The sequence below is a fragment of the Habropoda laboriosa genome, unplaced genomic scaffold (genome assembly GCF_001263275.1).
Source record: "Habropoda laboriosa isolate 0110345459 unplaced genomic scaffold, ASM126327v1 scaffold2, whole genome shotgun sequence".
Taxonomy (NCBI): Eukaryota; Metazoa; Arthropoda; class Insecta; order Hymenoptera; family Apidae; genus Habropoda; species Habropoda laboriosa.
The window spans coordinates 933114-956088 of NW_017100190.1; the positions used below are offsets into that span (position 1 = coordinate 933114).

A 22975-nucleotide genomic window follows, 5' to 3' on the forward strand; every position below is an offset into this window, starting at 1 on the left:
GACGCCGCGCCTCTCTCTCTCTCTCTTCCACGAGGCCGTTGTTTATCCTAGACGTGCAAACAAACCGCGGTTTCCTCTGGAAACCTACCGAAAGAAAGAACGAGTGTACTCGCGCGAGGTCCACCGCCAACACCACCGTCACCATCCCGTACTCTTGAATTATTAGTGGATTACGTCGTGTCGAGAAACCTGGCGAGCTTCGTTCTTCTCGCTCGAGGGACGTTAGCCTCGCCGCGAACAGCGAGAAAAAAACGACCGAGAGAGAGCAACAGAGAGGATAGAGAGATGAAAGGGTAGGCGAGCTAATTCGTCGACAGGAGTGTCGGCCAGAGACACCGCCGCGCCGGTCTATACATACTCGTTTCCAGACACGTTGCGGGGAACCCCGATGGACCGGCCTCGTGGGACTGCCGGCGCCGCGGCGGTTCTCTAAAGCCGCTCGCTCCCAAATACAAGATTCTTCAACTTTTCCAGGTATGTATTCGTTGGAAGCAGACCCGATGACAAGATCTTCTCTACCTATCGGACAACTGCTGACGAACTAACTTCACGCGCCAGTGTAAACGGGGCTTGACGAGCCTCGAGGCTTTCTCGAGCTCCTCGAAACCTCTTGCAACTTTTGCCGGGAACTCGTTTCGCGGTCGCGACCATCCTCGGCGAATTTTCGCCCGGCCACGGAATCTCACGAAGGCAGAGTTCGCTTTTGGAGACCGCAGGAGAAGAATGGGTCGCGGTAACTCGAGCCCGAGGCTCCGGAGGGGGAATACCGCGATAGTTAGACGGGTCGACTAGAATTACTTCGAATCGGACCGCTCCAACTCTTCCTTCTTCGTGGAAATTCCTTCCCCTTTAATACGCGCTTTCCAAGAAGCGCGGTTTTAAAGTCCGTACGCTCCCCGGCATCGGAATTTATGAATGGAAACAGTTCAGCAGTAGTAGTAGAGAGAGACCTGGGCAAAAAACGTCGGCCGGAGGAGGAAAAAAGCGTGTTCTCCTCGAGTAACACCGTGGCAAAAAACCGGTCAGTTCGACGCGCGGCGAGATCAGATGGAGAGAAAAAAAGTGGTAGAAAAAGTGTGTGTGCGCGCCGGCAGGCTCGTGCAATCCGAGAGCCATTGTCGTAGCTACTCGACGATCTACGAGTAGCCGGCTTGAAAACTGACACTCCCCTGGCTATTTATCCGGTGTATACGAAAAACGGGCGAACCGTACGCCGATGGCCTGTATTCGAAATCGACGCGTTACTCGGTTCAAGGATCGCCGCAGCAGGCTCGATCTTTTGTTTCTTCTCGAACCGTATCGCCAGCGGCGCGTTGCGACTCGTGGAACTTGGACAGATAAGCTCCGGAAGCGCGTTGTCTATACGCGTTATCGTAACTATACGCGCGGCCGGAATCCCAAAGACCCGGGCAAACTGCAAACGAGAAGGCGTCGCCTCCAGGAAAGGATATAATCCTGAAGCATGGGGAAAAGGCGGAATGTTCCGTATTAAATGCTCGAGTGACAACGCGCTACGAATTTGGCAAAGCTGGCTTCAATTGGCAATTACCACTTTGCTCGTGAGGCAAGATTTTCCCGTGGAAGAAACTAGAGGAAAACTGACGGAAAGGTTACAACGGATTTTTAGACAAACGAACAAGCATCTGATTTTTCGTTCTACCGGTCGGCCGGCGTAGAATCAGCCGTACGTCTCGTAGCAGCACGTTAAGGGAGAGAAAGAGAGAGGGTGGGTAAGGTACCCTCGCGCGCGTCTATCCGCAAGACGAAGAAGGCGAGCCCTGGTGTTAGGGTGAGAGGAGCAGATTGGGAGAGAGAAAGCATGCGCGCATCGGTAGGAAAGAAGAGAGGCGGAGAGAGATAGCGAAGCAGAAAGGGAGTTGGAGAGAGAGAGAGAGAGAGGGATGCGGGTTGGCTCTGTTCGGGGGTCGGTCGTTGCCATGGGGATCGTAGTAAAGCAGGGAAAGGGAAGGGAGGGTCGGTCGATGCAAACGCACCATAAAGTTTTATGGCTCTCCAGAACTGTACCTATCCGCCCTCGTCTGCCACAGCTCTGGGTCGGCGACTCTCTTCTTCGTTTCAGGAAACTCTGCTCTACCTCGTTTCAATTTTTCCCCGCCCGCCTCGAAAATCCACCGTTTCGACGAAAACGAACCAGAGGCTGTTCGCGAAACACGCGATCCACCCAGAGAATCAATTTTAACGTACAAGCGGACGTTCTGTAAAGTAGCTGGACATTTTCCCGAGCAAACGTTTCGTCGAGCTTTCGCCGCTTTGTCGGACGAGCGGACAGAGGACACTTTTCCGCGGGGGACAAAGTATCGAAACAGGTCGATTGTCGGAGCGAGAGAGGAAGGTGGATAAGTCGGGGAGAACGCGCGAGAGATCTCGCGCTGCTGTGAAAAGAACGTTTAATGTTAATTATCCACGATTCACGGTGAGACGCGGAATCGTTTTAATTGCGCGGAGAGAAATTCGCGAATTTCCAGAGCTCGCGTTTGTTAACGAGCGAGAATCGATTCCCGTTCGATAATCCCCGTGTCGAGACACCGAGCTGACTCTGATGTAGCTCGATTCGATTCGCGGGACCCTGGAGTTGGTTCTGTTAATGGAAAAAAGGATGGAAAGGGGTGCGGGGAGGGTAGGAGAGAAGCTGGGCGGGGATTTTTAGCAGCGAACTTACTAACGAACGAGTCTCTGCCTCGTTACATTTCGCGTCGCAATTATTTCGCCGTGCTTCGACTTTCAAAGCTGTTTATACATTATACATCGATCGAGGCCTAACGATCTCTCTCTCTCTATGCGCAAACGATTAAAACATTTTTTTCGGTCGAGTGCATAGAGTCGTGGTCGTTTGAGGAATACTTGGAACGATCGAGTGTTCCACGAGTAGTCTCTGTTCGTATCGGCGATAACGGTGTCAGCCCGAGACACCGAAACGCTCTTGCATTTTTTATGACGCGTCGTAAAAGGATGAGAGATAAATTCCGTTTCGGAGAGTGGACAGACGGCCCGAGATACGATATCGTCGGTGGCCGATGACGAACGCGAACCCAGGATTACCGGCGGCAATAAAAATGGACGAGTCTGCCAGGCGGTTCGTTTGCTTTCCGGAAGAACAGCGATCCGCTGGAAATCGTCGCCCCGTAGATATTGTATGCAACAGCGAGAGATAGCGCCGTGAGAATCGTTGTGCCAGTGTGCCGGTTCGGAGGAAACACCTTTGAAGAAATGAAATGTAAATATTGAAACGAGTCCAAACTTAAAAACCGTAAAAATTCTTCCTCCTTTTACTCTCCACCTGAACCTAGGTAGGTTTGCTTCTTCTCCCACCGTCGTTCAAATTGGCGAGAACGATTCGTCTTATCGTACAATTGCCACGGAAACGAGGATAAATAGGAGAGGGCGATCGTGGCGGAAATAAAACGTTTACGGCCACGATCCCGATGTTCGTGATCCGTGTCTGGAAGAAAGAGCCAGGTCTGCAGAGCTCGCGCCGTTCTTGAATTATCTAATTTCAGGAGAACTAGAAGACCCGCCGAGGAAGCGAAGAAAAAAACAGAAGAAGGGAGAGCTAGAGAGAGAGAGAGTGAGAACGGAGTTGGGGGACACGGAGTGTATTGCGAACGTGCCCCGAGTGCCAATCCTCAAAACCACCCCAGAAGGAATACAAAAACCATGCGAGAGGAGGCGAGGCTAGGGGTTCCGTCAGGGGGACGTATATACACTGGGGAGACAGTGACAGCACGAGACATAGAGAGAGAGAGAGAGGAACCATGGTAATTATTTTCGAACCGTCAAACCTGAGCGCGCGAGAGAAGAGGGTGATGTCAGCCGTCATCTGAAAGTCAAGGGTTACCTAGCTCGAATAATACTTAAGCTTTATTAGCGGTGTAGTCGCGCTCGAGAAATTCCTACGAATTATACGCGTATACCCACTCTGCCTGCCCTGAAACCAGTAGTACAACATGCGTGCGTGTGCATCGTCGTGAAAAATTCCGACGCTTAACCGTACGCTCGTGCGCAAAAATTTCACCCCAAGACGACCAATTCCGTGTCTTCCGCGGGGAAGTTTCGCGTATTCCGGAAACACTGTGGCCGTCCAGCGACAATGTAATTCAATAACGTTCGATCGCTTCTTCAAACCCTCCTCCACTTCTCTATCCGCCTTCTTGTCTCGCGTTTCCGCCGTCTTGTCGAGCAGCGCGCGCCGTCGCTGCCAGAGAGATCGAACGAGAACAAGTTGCAGGAGAGGCTCCGCGATCGAAGTCGAGCCTTTATTTGCGAGAGACACCGCGCGCGGCTTAAAGAGGCCTTCAATTAAATATCTATTTTCAAGTGGCGAACCGTCTATTTCTACGGTGTAGCTGGTAATTGTATGGCAAACAGCGTATCGCGGTTCGGGGGAATCTCAGACGAGTTATCGGACAGAACGCATCGCGAGCCCTGCTCGTGTTTGCCGAGCAAATGTTGTACATTTCGCTACATTTCAGTCTGGGTAAATCAATAAAACAAACTGTGTGCAGGTGTATGGGTAAGCTTCATCGGTCAACCAAGCTCTCTGTTTTCTCTCTTCGTATATATGTATACCTGGACGACTGTTTTTCTCTCTCATTGGATATTTGTACTTGGAAAAAAAGCTGGCTTCGACAGAGCTAAACCGTAGCGCGGACGATTGTTCCGTTTTTTTTTTCTTTTTCCTTTTAGAACAGTACTCTATGAAAAATCTGCGCCAGCTACGGACACAAAAGAATCCTTTCTCTTTCTCGATTTTTCTATTTTCACTCCGGTGCTTCCGGTGTGCACCTGTAACGTGTTCGAAATGCTGTTCTCGCGAATAATCCAGGAGCGGGGTGATTAAACGGAATCACGCAAATTGAAGGAGGTGCCCGATAAAGGGGAAAGGGTAACGATCGGACGTAGGTACCTGTACGTGCTGCAAAATAGCGGACGTGAAAAAGAGGCGTGGGAAGAAGAGGATATTATTTTTCAAACAGTCTGCGCTGCCTTTTTCGCCGATTCTTAAACGGAATCACGCTGTAGCACGCCGCGGCTATATTGCAATTACAACGAGAATCTCTCGTGGGGATCAAAGGGGATAAACAAAACGAGAGAGGAGCGGCGCGTACGATAGAAAAATATCCAGACGGCGCGGCGAGAAAGGGGGAGAGAGAGAGAGAGAGAGGGGGGGGGGAGAACTCGCACCGATACCAAGGTTCGTTTCTACGAACGGGAGGTCACGACGTTGGCGGCAGATAAAATTGCTGAAAATAGTGTCGCGTATCTGCGGCTAGATACAACGATACACCCACGAACAGCGGGAGGCGTCGGTGATAAATTAAGTTTTTTTCCCTCACGGCCACGTGCACGCGACACTCTGCCGTTTCAACGAAACGGCTTCTCGTGGTGGGAGGGAATTATTGCATTTTTAATTTACCCAGCACGATTGGTTCTCACGAGTTGAGCGCAAACGAACGACGAAGAAACGTGGAAACCGGAGGGACGAAAGTTTTCGTGATTGCAGACGGCGAGATCGATCACGAAGTTAGAGTCAACATCGGGGAAGAAGTTGGACGTAACGACTAGAGAAGATACCCTGGTTTCCTTCGCAATTTGAACCAGCCAGCAAACTCTCTGCCTCGGAGAAAAGATTCAGCCTTCCCAGACTGGATAAAACGTGTGCAGCCGAGTGGAGCCGATCGTGGAGCGATCAAAAGGTCGCGGTTTCACAGTGTTTCCACGCAATTCGAACGATGAAAAGAGATTGCAACTGCATTGGTGCAACTGACGATTGGATCCAGGCGAGATAACAGCGGGACGATATAGGAGAGAAAGGCGGAGGCACGGAAGATCCAAGGTATAGAAGATCGAAGCAACGAAATGAAAGAATAGAGAAAGGGAGAGAGGGATGGATAGATCTCGATAACGGTGTGTGTCTTGTCTGAATAGCAGTTTCGATTTTCCATCGGCCAGGAGAGATTCAGCGTTGCGGCGCCTTGACGAATGATTTACGTTGACGGCGTGAGGGCGAGGCGAAGCGACGCGGATCGGCTCGACACCCCTTTTCGAGCGGATCCCGGCAGGAACGCGATGCCAGATCGTCGAACAAAAGCGGCCATTGTCGCGACTGAAAATCAGAAACGGCGAGATCACTTCCGCCCCCAGTCTGTGTGCTCGAGTTCGAGGGTCGAGCGCGCTCGCTCGCTTTCTCGCGTGAAATTGAGCCAAACAATGTGCGCGTTGCGACGATCGATGCTTCGCACAGGGAGCCTCTCTCTCTCTCTCGCGCGCGCGTTAAACCCACGTAACAGAGTTGGAGTATACACGGTAAATTCGTACGCGCTTTCTATGTACTACCTACATGCTTTTAACAACGTCTGCGTTGTGTTCGTCGATTTGGAGAAATAATTAAACACCGGACCGGAAGACCTTTTCGAGTGCGAAATAACTACGTGTCGAAGAGAAGGAGGGAAGGGGGAAAAATAAGATTAGAGCGAAGAGTAAGGGAGGGGGGGATGGGCGGTGGTACTAAAAGGGATTAACGAAAAGGAAGAGAGGCAAGGAGAAAGAAGGAAGGGCCAGGTAACAGGTTGGAGAGGTAACGACGAAATGAAAAAAAGAAAGCAGAATTGTGCAGCCATGCGATTTCTCGCGGCCCCAGGAGTTTTTCCGCGGCGGAAGGAAAAGCCGGTGTGTAGCATCGAGGGCGCGTTAAACGCGGCAGCGGATAAGGAACGGCTGCATTTTCAAGCGATCTGAACGCAAATGGATCGTTCGCGATGGCTCCCTTTCGTGCAGTCGAGTATAGTTCCCGGGACCGCTGGGAGAGAGAGAGAGAAAGGGAGACGGTGGAATCGTCTCGTAATGATAGCGCCGAGTCTCTGCATACGCGCGTTCGTAATTCCCAAGGATCAGAGATGCATCCATCAGCGACGGATTTGCCGCGCATCCATCGATGCGTTCGACGTAGGTACCGTTGCAAAATTAATGATCTTCGAAATGCCGTTTCGAGCTTCTCGTCTGGGGAGAATACGCGTTTCTCTGTAACGCTAAGTGCCAGCAGAAGTGTACTTCAACGACAACTTCACCGTGTACATCGGGATGAGAATGGAGAGGATCGCGAATGATTTGATATTAGAAGGATGTACGGTATCGCGACGACGGTAAAGTGCATCGAAGAGCTGCTCCCGTGGTGTAGAAGAAAAAACAATTTGTTCGGGGGGAAAAATAGCGCGGGACGAGCGAAAGGTTTGGCCGGCGAAGCGCTGCGCCCAGGGGGAATCGAGGCGGTGCAGAGTCACCGGCCGACGTCAGCGTAATATGAAAAATATATTCGCCGTGTCCCGTGAAATAACCAATTCCGGTGGGCTCCGGTGTATTTTTCCCATTTTCATCGTGGCTGTCCATTTTTCCCGTGGAAAATCCGGTTTGGCGGTATTCGCGACGGTTCCCGCACCGTTTACATTGAACACCGGAGCCCCCGAGCAAGGAAATAAAACGGTCGCGCTCGCGTCGATTTTGCAGGTGGTTTTCCCGAGTGGCGGCCGTTAATTCTCCGTCTCTCGCTCTCTATCGTCACGGGCGCGACACACGAGCACCGCGTCACTGTGTGCATGGAAATCGAGCGTTGAACGTTCCTCGACGCGTCGCGGAAACGAGCGTCGTTTCATTTTTTTCAGACGACTCGTCGTCGTTTTCGTACATTCGCCGGGTGAACAGGTGTCTCTTGCTATTCTATCGCGACGCGAGCCACAGCCAACCCGACGCTTAAAACGCGAACGAGCAACTTATGTGCGCCAGCTTTCTTTTTTTCTCGCCGAGCCGCACAACTAATTAGGGAAAAACGCGCAAGGTTAATTAGTAAGGAGGGTGTAATTAATGGAAAGCCCACGATCTTCCGTATTCATCGGCCAGATTCTCGCGATAGGGTGGCTCTCTCCTTTCTGTCGCGCACTTTTTTCTCCCTTTTTGTATCTGCCCTCCTTTCTTTCACTCCCGCTACCGCCGCTCCTCGTCCTTTTCTTTCATCGACTTCTTTTTCTTCACGCAGTCCCACCCTCCCCGCCGAACCTACGCCGCCGTCGCATCTACTTTCCCGTTGGTCAATCTCTCGCTCTCTTTTACCTCCGCGCTTTCTTTTTTTTTTTTACTTTTACACGCAACCAACCACTCCCTACCTCCGTCCCTCTTTCTCTTACTCTCCTCGCCGCGCTATTAGTCGCGTTCATTTGGCGCGAGGAATGATTACGGTGCTCCCCGGTTAAAATGGCTCACCGCGTACACTTGGCCCCGATTGTTCGCCTCGATGACGGTAATTTGACAGACAGGGGTTGCTCCGTGCGAGACAAAAGTCGCGCGAAACAAATCGAGCGAGAACGGCACGAAAGAGCCGGGGAAACTCGCGGGAGCGCTCCAACGAAATTCTCCTCTTTCGAGTGGCGCGCTTTTACCGAGAGGGAAAAAAATCTTCGGGCAAACTTCGACACGCTACCTCGATCCTACCTATCGAACCCTGCTGCAACGAAAGATCTGGCAGACGAGCCGGCCACCTTTCCACGAAAGGGCGGTCACGGTTAATTATGAAAGGGAAGAAGAATAACGACTCGGTTTTCCAGCCGTCGAGAGAAACTACGTGGAAAAATGTTTGGAGAGAAACGGCGAGGAGAAAAAACATGGAAACACCGTGAAAGCGAATTTTACGATGGTAACGCTCTCGTTCTGGCTGGTTTTTTTTAGGGTCACCCGAGAGTAGCCCGGGAGCCGTGCACAGGCGCGAAGCATTGCACACGCTGCACTTCTGCAATTCATTCGGCACAATGCACCAGGCACGGCTAGCGAGATGCACCGAGCTTGGGAGACGAAGAATGAAAAAAGAAAGGACGCAGGGAGGCAGGAAGGGTTGAGCGAGAGAAAGAGAGCGAGAGCTTCTCGTGGTACGGGTTGCGCGACGAGCATTCGTGGTAGTGTTTTTAAAAAATGCAGCCGCCCCGGGCTGCAGCCTCAACGATTAGCTTACCCCGTCTCTTCACTTCTTCCTCCTGCCCTGCCCTGCCCCACCCCTCCTCCTCCTACTCTCTTCAGCTTCTCTCGCGTACTCTTCCTCCGTCCCTTTCTTTTCCTGTCCCTCTCCCTGACGGGCCAACGACGACGACGACGGCGACGACGACGACGGCGACATGCAGCCCGCACGGAGGCGAGACAATGAAAATGCAAGCAAACCCTCCCTGAATTGAGTTCTCCACCTGCGCGCGACCGACCGGGAGCAAGAGGAAAGAGGAGAGAGGCCAGGGGAACAAGGAAAGAACGAGAGAAAATCCCTATGGCAGGCTTGCCCCGAGATCTCGCGGATTTCCTCCCTTTAAAGGGGATATAATTCCGAAGCTGAACCGACACGCTGTTTTGTTTTTCCCTTTTTTCTCTCCTTCTTCCTTTTTTTCACAATGTCAGAGAGAGGAAGAGGAAGAGGGAACGTAACGAATATTCAGCCGTGAAGGGGATAAAAGTTGTCGGCGCGTGAAATAAGAGAGGTGCACGAACGATCCCGAGTCTTGCGAATTTCCCACGCGAGAAAAGACGATGCTCGAAAATTTGACGAGCACCGTGTGGTAAGTTTGAACGAGGGAGATCCTTCCCTCGATCCCCCTTTTCTTCGAATTCAACGGCCGTTATACGCGTATATATTCCACGCGTATGATTTATCGTCCAGGTGTCATTAATATGCCGATGAATCTGGATCAAGCCACACCCCTGCGACCACGCCGGTAAATTCATCGTGGTATTTAGGAGGGTCTGCACGCGTTCTTCCCGTGCATGCCGGCTCGCTGAAAAATGGGCATTGTGTTGCTGCGTACAATGCAGGAAGCCTAATTGCCATTTGGCCTCGCATTATGCGGCTGGCCGATGCCGTGGGGGGGTTCAAACGCGAGCCAAGAATGCGGATACTCGGGAGCGAGCCTTCTTCTTCGGGACCTCGCGCGTAATTATTCTTTCGCTCCGCGTATACGTATAAATTAGACGCGGTTATTAATTCGTCCGGCGTCAAAGGGAGCCCTAGAGCTACGAGCAAAAGGAAGGAATTGTGGAAAAAGAAGAAAGAAACGAGTATCGTTGCACACGAAAGAAAAGTTCATTAACTTGGACGAAACAATCGCGCGGCAGTGTGCGATTGAAACGTATCAACTGCGCAATTAGAGTGCGGCAAAGAATGACGGTGGAACGCGGGAGGAGCGAAGTTTCAAAACGGTCGATTAACCGGTCTAATGGCGAGAACGAGAGCACAAGCGTCTGCGGCCGATTGTTCTAGAAGAAGGCGCGCAACGAGATGAGACGAAGGACAGAGCCGAAGGAGAGGAAAAAGTAGGCTTGTTGAACGAAGCTTATCGAAAAGTGGTGTTTTACGCGGGCCGGAAGAAATGGGATTTCGAGTAGAGAGAACGACGGCTTATTGTCGAGGACGCACAATGCGTGAGGTCTAATTGTCGGTCGAGACCGCGAAGAAGGTAAACGAGGATCCCGCGGTCGTTAATCGCGGCCGCAGCACCCCGTTAGAACCCCGGAGAGACAGGATTTTTCACGGTGGCTGGAGCCACTTTTGGATCCCATTATCCACTCGTCTCCGGAATCGCGTTAACACTTTTCAGTGGCGAGGCCCTCTTAAACTGTTAAATCTCGCGAACCATCGGACGCGAGGAGAAAGGAGAGATTAATAGCTCGGCTATTTTTCATCGTTTGCGCCGAGCCACGTCTCTGGATTCGTTCACGGCACCTATATTACGATTCGCGTAATCGTCAAATTTCAAGGTAAAAGAGAAACGTTTTCGCTTCGAAGAAGGTAGTTACATAGGCAACCGAACTTGTTGCCACGTCGAACAATCCGTTCGGTCCCCTAGGAATCCTTAATATTATACATACAACTCGGCGGAGAGGAGTAGCTGGGAACACGCGAGGTGTCGCGAGACGCGACACGACTTGATTCTACGTACACGGCGTATAAATCAGATAGGATCTCGCGTAAAATCGTGGATACGCCGTCACGGAGAATTTCATCCCCTTGTGCCGTTTCATCCCTTCCATCGCTCTCTCTGTTTCTCTTCTGGCTGTCTCTCACCCCCGTCGCCGTTGCCGTAGCTCGGGGCTGAACAACTTCCTATCCATTGTCGCGTATCGCAGCAGGCAGGCTCTTCCTCGTCGCGAAGCGAGATGTTATTTTTTTATTTGGACAAAGGATCCTCCTCGGCGTGTTATTACCCCCCGTACGTCCGTGCGCCCGTCCCTCCTAGCCCGGTCTGTGGCCGCGAGCCGAGGGGTTGGAAATTAAAAGAGGGAAAGGGATGGTTTTCACGGCGAGGTACGCGGAATATTCACGGCGGGCCACCAGCTCGTCATCGCGGAGCGTGTTCGAGAGATCACTCGTCAGACGCTCGACCTTTCGAGGGTTGGAAAACCGGGGTTCTGCGTCGACTACGCTTTTCGATATCTCGCAAATTATTTCGAAATTCTACTCTCGCGCCTGTTTAATTACGTTCTTTTCACGACCTTTCGAGATCGATACGCGTTGCTCTTTGCGCTTCGCCTAACTGGCTACCCACCTACGTGGCGCAGGTGAAAACGAGGGGGAGCAACCTCGAACATTTCGCATTTCCGTTGTTTCGGAAAAAGCACCGCGGCTGGAATTGCGGACCTTCTATTTAATGGAATGAAAATGTACCGGGTATACCGTTTATACACATGTATCCCCCGGATGCGGCGGAGAGATTTCAGGCATTAAAGCGTGTTTAAAGGATTAAGTGAAACGAGCGTACACAAGATGTTCTCTCCCCGGCTAACTTTATCGCTCGAAATTGCCAGAATTTCACCGTAACAAGTCTAATGCCGCCCGTGATATCCTCGTTGAAATGAAAATCTTCTCGAAACGTGCCCTTTCTACTCGAAATATTACCCGAGCACTTCAATTTTTACGAGGACATTCAGCTCTGGTGTGCAGGCGCGAAACGACGGCTGGCCAAGGACGCGTATCAAAGTATCAAACGATCGCGCGTCATCGTCAAGTTCATTGCCACACCGGCCACTTCTCTTTCGGTGTTGGCCTTGGTGAAACGAACCGGATCGTCGTTGAGCCACCGTGCAATTATCGCATAGAGCAACGGCGATACTATCAATCTGTACTAATTAGCTACCTAAGGTATGTCGCGGTGGAATCGAACGTCCCGAATTGTCCACGTTAAATGGACGTTCCTGATTCCATTCGTAGCAAATAGGGGGCTTGTCCGTCTCCATTAACTGCACGATCGACGTGTCCCCACGCGACGGAAATTCCAGACGAGTATGCACAAGTAAATAACGAGAGAGGGGAAGCAGGAGCGTGTAAACGTTAGACACGATCGACGAGGATTCGAGCCGAGTCCATAAGCGTTCTTATCCTTTGGAGAATTGCTTTCATCGGAACGATTCGAGCGAGTCCCGCTCGATGAAAGGGGTGTTGTTCGTCGGACGAAAATTACGCGCGCTCGGCGCCTAGACGAAATTCATTCGCGGTGGGAAGAGGCGGAAAGCGGTGCGGCTGGTCGAGCCGAGGCTCGCCGAAGAAAACGTTCCACCGTCGTTATCATTATTATATTTATCGCAATTATCAAAAGGAATCGAGCCAGGCGACGGGTATTAAGCATGCGCTAAATGTACTCGTGCTCGGTGCACTTCACCGGGTTGGCAGCAGCAGCGTGTAATAATAATTACGAAACGATACATGATAACGAGGTGCCGGGCCGCTAACGACGCCCCAGCGTCGTTCCTCTCTTTTCCTCGCCCCTACCCCGCGCCACCCGTTTCACCACTATTTCTCTCTTCTTCTCCCGTCCTCCACGGTTTCCCCGATTTAATAATATGTACTCTTTTTTTCTTTTTTTGCAAATTTCTTCATTATTCATTCAATATCGCTCCGCCGCGCCTCCCCAGTTACCGTTCCCGCATATTTTCCTCTTTTTTTTTTTCGTCGCTTCAACTCGTTCCCCCTTCGTCCTACCAGCGGAGAGCACCCATTTTGTGCGTTTTCAGGTGCAAGTAAAGAAAAAAAAATGGCACCGCTCCTAACATTATATGTTTTTCCCTCTCTCTCTCGGGTTCTCCGATCTCCCTCGCCTTTTTCGCGTTCTCGTAGTCGCGAACCCTTGAGCGTTTTCGAATCATTAAAAACTCGGAACACGATTGCGCCTAGGCCCGCCGACATCGGCGGACGCCATATTGGACAGCTCGTTTCGAGGGCAAATTATCTTGCTTAATTAATGTCGCGCTGGCGAATAATTGGGGGCGGAGGGGGGTGAGAGGACGCGGGACGAAAGAGAGCTCGCGGAGTTCGAGGCTATCGCGAATCGATTTCTATCTCCGTGCTTCCCTTTCGTTTCGACCCTTTCTTCTGCCCGCCGTCTCTGTCTCCTCCTTTCTCTCTCTCTCTCTCTCTCTGCTCCCCAACGCCACCCGGTCCCTTTTTGCCCTCCTCTCTACGTGGCGCTTCGCTCTGTTCGTTTCGCTTGTCTCTCTTTGGTTGGGCTCGTGTAATTTCTGCACGAGAGGCGTTTGATCTGTGCTTTTGCGGAGAAAGGGCGATTAAAAAGTGCCGTGAGAATAACATAGCTACGGTGAAATCCGTTGCTAGCGTCGCTTTGAATCCCTAGGGCGATGGTCTCGGGACTGTCCTTTCGTACCCTACTGTCTCCCCCTTCGTTTTACCGCGTTCCCTGTCTTCCTCGCACTTTGTCGATTAAGGAAGGCGAGCGTGAACGCGGGATTATATCGGTATTACGCCAGTTTCGGCGCGTAACGTCGCGGCGGTTGAACACGGGACGCGAGTTTCGCGCGACGCTCTCGAGACCTACGCGATTAATCTCTCGATGGTCTCGCCCAGCGCACTACGAGCACGTTATTAATTAAATGCCGGGGGTGGTAGCTAGCGCTCGTTAAAAAATTCCCGTGTTTTGCGCGAAGAAACGCGTTCCATTATCGCGCGTCGCTCCGCCGTGCGTTAAACGCGGCAACGCGATCCTACCTCGCTTTTTATAACATTAATCGATCGACGATTCTCCTCTTCTGACGTCGACTAAAATAGACGTCGCACGGATTAATTGCGAATCGACTGTATACTCCGCGCCGTCGAGTTTCCACATCGACTGCTGCCTGCATTCTCGTCATCGCTAAACGTAGATACTGTCTCTCGAACGAGAGAGATGCAGAGAGAAACGGTTCTCCGGACTCGAGAAAAGATGAAAGAATTGTAGAAACTTACATTGAATGTCGATCTTGGCCGGTGAACTCTCGATGGAATATCCAGTTTCCTCGTGAACGGCCACGCAGACGAAGTTTCCGCTGTCGAGGATACGATTGACCCTGGTGATGCGAAGATCCCCGCCGTCCTGGTGCCTCCGCGGACTAGGGGCAAGCGGCTGGTCGTCGATTTTCCACGAGTACTTGACTCGAGTGGAGGGCTGCGCCTCGCATCTCAGACGCACGGGAGATCCCTCGACGACCGAATGCGCGCCGGGGCTCACCGAGAAGTAAAGGTCGCCGTCCTGGGCAAACACCGGTGCCACTACGCAAACATGTCGATCAATTGTTATATTACCGTTCGATATACAATTACCCTTCTGCTTGTCTCGCCGTTGCGAGGGGAAAAAGATTCTCTCTCTCTCTCTTCCCCTTTGACTCACCGTTAGAGCGATTCGGTGGATCGTCCCTTGGAACCGCGGCAAAAAACATTTACGATCGCGTGAATTCCATTAAACGGAAGGGTCGACATCGATTTAATCTCGAAACTTTCAGTCCGACACCCCCGCAAGAGTATTCGAAATTTACGCGCGCCAACAACAGCGGCGGAGCAAGGTGGCACGGCTGTTAGTGCGTTTCGTTATTAAAAATCCACTAATTATCAGAGTAGACGCGAGGGGAGGGGTGGAACACAACCGAACGATAAACAGCGGCGAGGGAGCGCTCCAAAACGGATCGTAACAAGAGCGAGGCGCTTTGAATGCGGAGGCCTCATTAAGCTGATTGATAATTAGCACGGGGCAACGGCATTGTATCGATGTCCTTTGATTTCCGCGGACGGAAAAATCTTCTTCTGCCGTGTCCTCCCTTCTCTCCGCCTGTTCACCGTTTAATGCGACTCTTTTCCTGTTTGTTTCCGTGGCGGGTTTACCGCGACAAATTTCACCCCTCCTCCCCATCCTCGTTCGATGGTTCGAGGATACACAATCGCGAGACGTATTTCCCTGGTGTAATTCCGCACAATTTGCCGATTGCCGGGAATATACATATATCCACAGGTTTCGTCGAGCAAGAAGCGAGCAAGGGGTGAAGATAATATCCGTGAATCGCGCGCGATACGCGTTCCTGGTGTGGCACACGGATTTTCCACGCTCGCACCGCGCGTTCAATTGCACGTAACGGAGACAGAGAGGACTGCTTGTCAGCGTACTTATTAGTTAGTCGTTAACAAGCTTCCACTTGCGGAGGTTGCCGAGCTAATTAAGTAAGCTCGCGGTGTCTTATTCTGTCGGGGGATTGTATATCTCGCGAGCCGATTGCGAAATCAGCGGGGTTAACAGAGAGAGAGAGAGAGAGAGAGAGTTACATTTCCAGCAAATGCACACAGAGAGGGTGAGTCTGGCCATTTTTTAATCGTTTGTGCAGGAATCGTAGGCGAAAAAAAAGCGCTCTCGCGCAACGTCCGGCGAACAAACGTCGGGAACGAGCTGCAAATAGTCGACCGTGCAAATTAAACGAACCACATTGTATTATGGAAGCGGCGCATAGCGGAGCAAAAGGCAGAGAGGGACGGACAGCGAGCGGCGGCGAACACGGCCAGAGGAAAGGGGTGAGAGGGGAAAAAGCCGTAGCAAGAATCATCTGCTCGAGCATATTTTTTTCGGTCCGCCGATGCTACCGCTTCCGTGCCGCAAAAAAACGAACAAAGATATAAAAAGAGGGGGACAAAAATTCGCGCGAGACGCGTCCACGCTGTACTCTCTCTCTCTCTCTTTTTCTCTTCCGCATCGAACGATCGCATCGGCGATTTCGCAAACATCGACGCCGCTGCGCATACGCGCGTGTGCGTGTCTCTCGATTAAATTCTCTCTGTGCCGGGGTGAAAATCGATTGTTGCGCTTCCGTGGCTAGAACGCGGTCCGCCGCGACCCGTCCAATTCGTGCACACGCTCGTCCAAAGGGCTAATTAATTACCCCGACTTATTATGATCATCGGTGCAATGCGAAATAACACCGGCTCCGAATTCGACCTCCGATCAACTCTGGCTGTCGCGGTTGTGCGTTTCAAAGTGTACCGAAAACGAGGACGAAAATAGAAGAAGCCGGTCTCGATTAGAACGTTCTTTTTCACGATTTCGCGGAAGTCGGTTAGCGCTAGTTTCGTGCGATTCGAGACGGGTGTAGGTTGGAACCGTTAACCGCAAGAACGCTCGGGACCGTAATGCCCAGCCATAAATCTATCCGAGAGAGGACCTTGCTCTTTTATTCGTCTCGGCTCGGGGCCACGCTGGCCGCCCCATCTAATTGTAGAGGCCAGGTAAGGCCCCTTTTGCCGTTTTCCAATTTCACCCGTGTCCTTTGCGAATCCTGTTATTATCTCGCTCCGTGGGCCAAGATTAACCCTTAAAATCCAGCGGGGATGAAGCGTAGTTCTCCAAGAACCTGTAATTTACAGTTTCCTGGCTAATGACGATTCTCCCGAACACGGATTTCCCCAACCGAGAGAAATCTTTCAGGCCCTGCGTTCTCCGTGCTTCGACTATCAATTACGCCCGTGTTTTCCCCTGTACTCCACCGTGTTATTAGTAAATCCGTGAGCCACGAGCCGACGATACGCTTCCTTTGGAGCTTGCAGCCCGACGAGAAGAGAGGGCTTATCCGCGACAGGCAGCCGAATCCTAAAAAAAGAATGCACGCGGCCGGTCTCGAAGTCGGCTCTCGATCCTGGAACCTCCCCGAGGGGTAAACACGACCGCTTTTACGACCTACTCTCGAGATTACTTTTCTCCCCGAGGCGCACGTCTCGCTCGCGCTCCGCTCGACGGCTGCAGCTGCTCGCGCTGCCGCTTTACGGCGTTTACACAAGCCGCTCGATTTTTCGACTCCCGTGAGCCTCGGCCGCTGCACTTCCGTGTGCTTCCGTGTGCCAGCGGGACACACGCGAGGGAAGATCGGCTCGTAAACCACGATGAGAGGAGCGAGCAAAGGACGTTCCTTTTTCCCTCGGCGCGGCTGATCCACTTCCGGCCAACTTCAAAGGAACAAGCCCGAGCTATTTTCTCTCCCGGTTTAAGAGAGGATCGTTCCTTCGACGAACGCGAACAAGAACCGACCGGGCGAAGGAGCAAGGGAACAAGGATGACGTAGCGATACGCCGCGCCGTTTCATTATTATTCGCTGCGCGGCGATCTCTTCTTCGAGCAGAGGAGAAGAAAAGAACGAAAGTTCTACCTCGTTACCGACTACCGAATCTTTTCCTCGCCGTACGCGCGCCACGGCCCTCTCACGCTAACGACCGGCTCGTTAAAATCGAAAAATCATTAGCCGGATGCCTTTCGAGTTTCGTCGAGAATCCTCGCCGACTTCGAAACTTGCCCACTTGTTGTCGGTGCCTTGGAATTCCGCGCGCGAGCCCCTCGACAATGTCAACAATGTCACATGGAAATTCAACGTTCCGTCTCGAGCGCTGAACGCGTGGAATGTTCATTCGGTTCCAGGCTTTTCGTTTCGAGGATAAACGTATCTGCCAAGCTCGAACTTTGCAACGTACAGTCGGTGGAAGCGATATTTCAGATTTAAGCTCGACGTCTTTCGTTCGAGTTATTTATACTCGCCTCCTGTTACGGATTAAGGCACGGGCAAATCTTTCAAATGCCTACGCTGCGATGGAAGCAGCAATTCCGAGTTTACTCCGTACATCCCTGGAACAACGGATTAAGCGTGCTCGGACCTCGCTGTATCGCTTCCATCGGCTGTACCACCGTTCGGAATAAGCTTGAAACAAGGTTCGCACTGTCGGCACACGCGCGAGCGTGCAAACGCGTTTTCGAAAACAACTCGGAGCCGCGCGGACGACGGTCATCGCGTATCGAACGAGAAGAGACGTCCGTTTAATGCATACGGATGCATAATTCATCGCGCGTACGGAGAACGCGCGCACTTTATCGCATCACGCGACTCGCGACCAGCGAACTACGCGGACGTGATTTACGCGCGACTCGGCTCGCCGCGGCGTGTCTGTCGGTGAAAGGAGAGAAAACATATTCAGGTTGGCGTTCGCGGGTACGCATTTTCACGGTGTCCTAGCCACGACCGTGTGCACCGCGCGCAAATTGTGTCCGGAGTGCCGCCTTCCAGACACTCCGAGCACCGTGAAATTCACACTCTCGGGACGTTTTTCACCATTCTGAATGCGCGCTGAGAGCCTCCTTTCTTCGTCTCGGGGTGTCGAGACAAGACGCGAGCAGGTCGGGGTCTTGTTTAAAAAAAAGAGAGAAAAAGAGAGGAAAAGATGGAGGAAAACAGAAAGTGCGAAGAAAGGAGGAGCAGCAGCAGCACGAGCTCTGGCCAAGGAAATGGGGAGAAAGGGAGGCGAGCACGAGGGAAGACGCGCGAGGATCACCGAGCTAGAGTAGCGACGACCTTTTGACAGTGAAAAAAATAACGCCACTCTGTCGCGCTTCGCGGTGACCGGCACAAAAGCGAACGACGAATTAGTGGCGTGTTGCGTAGAAGCAACGGGACACGGTGTGCACTTGAAATTTCTTATTGCGGGTCGTTAAAATAAAGTTTCACTCCCTTCAAATTTCTCGTACGTCTTGGAGTCTAAGCGAGACGTTGGGCCGTGTGGAATACGTTCGTTCGTTATACGCGGCCTGTTATTGGACGGGCGGGCTTGGGAATAAAGCGAAATACCGTATAAAAGTAAAACGTTCCGGACGAGGGAGATACGACGTGGCGTTAGCCATTCGTTAGAGCGACGTTTCCGCGTTCACGCCTAGGGTGTACGGGTGATAAAAATGACAGAGGTTGAAAGGAAAGAGCACGAGTGGACGGAAATGTCGACGAGGAAGCGATTCGCGACTTTCAGCTAAAAGAAAAACAGGCTCGTTTTCGGCTGAGGTACGCGATAGAGAGGTACTCGTGTAAAAAATTGAAAAATCGGGGGGCTGACTGGGTAGGGATGCACGCGAGGGGCGGCATTCAGGCGAACGAGTCAAAGGGAATTCGTCGAACGGAAAAGGCCGATCGAGCGGTTGGAGCGTGACATATTTCAGTAGTCGCGCGCGTATAATGACGACGCGCGAGCAAATTTCAAAGAGGCCTACCGTGGGGCTGTTCTCGCCGCCGCTCGAAATATATTATCCGCGTCTCTTGCGCTCCGCGCGGGTCATCAAACGCTGCTTTTGCCCGCGACGAAGCGTTTCACGCTCTTTCAGACGCGGCCCGCTCCGCGATGGAAAACAGACGGAGAAAAAAAGATGGAAGAAGCGCCGGCAGAAGAGCCATTTCCCGTTGAAATACACGCTACCGGAAATTCCACTATCAACCACGCGATACCTTATCTATTTGTCCCCGCGATGCCTGCCAAAAGTCACGTTTCCTTTCCAACTACTCTTCCTATCTTCGATCTCCCTCGGTTAGCTACATCTCCGCGATTATCGCAGCCACAAAAGTTCGGTGCTTCCTGCTGTCTTAACGAACTCTTTCCGATTCCAACGATCCTCGCAATTAACGAACTCTGTCACGCGGTATCCATCTCTCGACGAAGGAGCGCGGCATAACGAGAGGATGAGAACCACGATCGGCGAAACCTTCGAGTCATCGCGAGTAAGAGTTACGGAGAGGCACGAAGGAGGAAGCGAGCGAGAATTCCTGGCGAAGACTCGCAACAGGGCAAACTCCTCGGAGAAATTTGCGGTGGAAGCAGAATATCACCGGGTGGTGGAGACCCTCTCTCGGATCGCGTGTACGTACTTTTTTTGCTTACGGCGGACTCTCGAAAGCGACGTACCTGGGAGAACGGCGGAGAGAATAAAGGAAAGGAGAAAGCGGACCGCGATGGACGCTCGCGTGCTGCCCTGACGCGGCGTGTCGCGGTTCCACGGGAAAAGCGCGTCGGTTTCGCTCTTTATGCGTAAATAGCCGCATTACGCCCGGCCTCTGCTTTTATTCGCTCTCTTCCGAGTCGCTCCACCACAGCCGAGGGATCAAAGGGCTAATACAATTTTTCTCGGTATACCACAGTATACCCCCGCTACCTTCTTCGTCGCGCGTTCACCGGTGTCACGGTTTCAGAAACACTCGAGAACGAAAGAGAGGCAGCATCGCGCGGGCAAAGAAGCAGACGGAGAGAAGGAGGCTGCGAGTAACTCCGAGGCTGAATAACATTCGGTGTATAAAATAGCCGCGCACGCCGGCCCATGGACAAAGGGCCTTTAGTGGCAACCGGTGTAAAAAAGACGTAGACAGAGAGAGGAGATAGAGGCGAGGGGGGAGAGAGAGAGGATGGAAAAAAGCACGAGTGTGCTGGTACCCCTTTTCAGGGCACAGGACGTCTCCGAACGGCGGGACGGTCGTTCTCATCCGTAACCCGAGACGTGTAATTAGGAGCACCGGACCAAGATGAATAGCCAAGTGGCCGGTGGGGCAACAGGCAGAGAAAGGAAAAGTGGGGCGAAGCGGGGATGCTGCCGTGGCCCATCCATCGACGAGAGAGCGTCGGTCGAGCCGTGTGCGCCACCGTCGCGTCGCCTCCTATACACACCGCGTTCGATTCGATGCCGGGCACCGATCAAAGTCCCGCACGATCCTGTTTATGCTGTACCGGGAGTCCGACCGGCGAACGCTCCCTCCGCCTGTCCTAGATCGTTATTTACGAACACGCTCCGGAGGTGTTTCTATCCGCAGCCGGTTTTACGTCGCTCTCCGAAAAACCGCTCTCGTTTTTCTGGACCATTCGAATTTCGTCTAACGAATAAGGACGAACATAACATAGGTGTAATCTACAGATTCCGATGGAAAGAATTTAGGGAAGCGAGTTTATCGAGCGAAAGGATCGAGGCAGAGCGAGCGAACCAGCCTTTCGTGCATTTTTCAGATGGCAGACCGCGCCGAGAGAGGAAGTCACCTCTGCCGGCCAATTCTTGCTCGCAGCCATCGCTACTAATTACACGTGCGGCCGCACGTATACGACGTTACCGTCGATATTAGGTAGGTGGATACGTAATATGGCCCCCCCTTTCCGCCGAGTCTGCGTATATTCGCTTTCTAGGTGTGCATGGCTATCGAACCGGTTCTCCTCTCATCGAGAGGGAGAGAGAGAAGCGGCAGCCAGTGGGTTACCGGCCGGCATCATGGACGATGGAGAGAGGCCGTAGCCAGCATCCACCCGAGCATCGTCACACCAGCGGTATCGCTATCGTCGCGAGGCCGAATTTCGTGGCGGTGCACGTGAGAGATCGGCCGCGGCGATTCGCCCGTCCGGCTGCAAATTGGAGCCGCGAGCCGCTTTTCGAAACGGTCTGGCGAATTCGCCGACCGTGTTAAAGGGCCATCGATGCCACGGCTTTGCGAGCCGCTCGTCCCCTCGACCTCCTGCCAAGACACGTTTCTCCCTATCCGGACAGATCTTTGCCGGGAAATTAGCTAGTCCGTTATTTTTCGATCTCGTTCCCATCCCATGGAACGCTTCGGTTGCGACAGGATATTGACCAAAGACAAAAGTGCGTGGAGTTACATCGGGGATACCGGTGAAAAAAAGATCGAAGCGGAAGATTTGTCTCGGAGTCGTGGCAGTCGGGCCACCCAATTAACCGTAATTATAGCGTGAAAGAAGAGAGGAACGGGCGATCCGTTTGAAGAAAAACCCGAAGGACGGACGAAACCGTTTCCACCTATAATAGCATCTCTCCCCCGTTCCGTTCCTCTTTCCATGATTCATTGTAGGCGAACAGGGGTCGAACGGTGCACAGTGGGAAAAGAATCCTGCGAATCGTCGGTTATACGTGCGTGTGCGTAAGTATACTACACGAGCTGACTACGGCTGTATACTCACCAAGGCATAGTAGAAGCGTTGCCGCCGCGTCGAGACGCCGCATCCTTTGCGACCGCCGTTCAAGCAGCAGGAAACGCACGGCTCGAAACTCGCGCAGAAGGAAGACGCTGAGCAGGAAAACGGTCCGGTGTTTTCAGAAGTTTCGCGTCGCTGTCATTCTATTTCCCTTCCGTGTGAAGCTTGCTTGACGACCAAACGAACACACTGCACGGAACCGAGCTCGAGCGAACCGAACACCACGAAACGACGCGCGATACTGAGGGCCGCTAACCCACGCCGCTCCGCGCCGCGCCGCACCGCGTCGGGGCGACCCCTGCTCCTGGGGTTCACGGCCGATGGCCTGAGTTTCCCAGCTGCCATAAGGGGGCACACTAAACTGGTCGAATGGAACTGCTTACCGACCGTGGCGGAACTGGTTTTCCCCGCGACGTTTACGCGGGAGATATTCGAATCTCGAACGTGTGCGTTTTAACGAACCCCTTTTCTCGCGAGCTGATTTGATGTTTCGGGGAGCTGGAATTGTGTACGAAATGAAGACGTCGGTGAAAGGGTTACAATTCAAATTCGATATATTATCTCATACATCTTATGACACGTACGTCGTTGTTCTCTCCCTCGGTAGTCGTAGTATCGTAATCGATAGTATTTATAATAACAATCTAAACAGTCATGTTACTTACATTCCTACATTTACTATATACTTCATTTTTTTTTTTTCTTTTCTTTCGTCACTTTACATATTCGTGTGTTTTTTATCTCACCTCGTCACCGCTGTTACGTATGTAGGTATGCACCGAATTTCGCGTGTATGCGGGGCTGCGTGGTTGATGGCGTCACAAGGAGAATGCACCTTCTTTCCACGCTCGTCTTTCGTCTCGAAAGTTTGCA

At 52.2% G+C, this 22975-nt stretch overlaps 1 protein-coding gene across 1 annotated transcript in view; it reads right to left on the bottom strand.

Annotated features, from left to right (window-relative positions):
* LOC108580070 (inactive tyrosine-protein kinase 7-like) overlaps positions 1 to 22130 on the bottom strand; it is a 31773-nt gene extending 9643 nt beyond the window's left edge. Inside the window, 2 exon segments of the mRNA XM_017943730.1 lie at positions 14273 to 14575; positions 22088 to 22130. Of these exon segments, the coding sequence (XP_017799219.1) occupies positions 14273 to 14575; positions 22088 to 22130 (346 nt within the window).
* Positions 22131 to 22975: the final 845 nt, after the last annotated feature.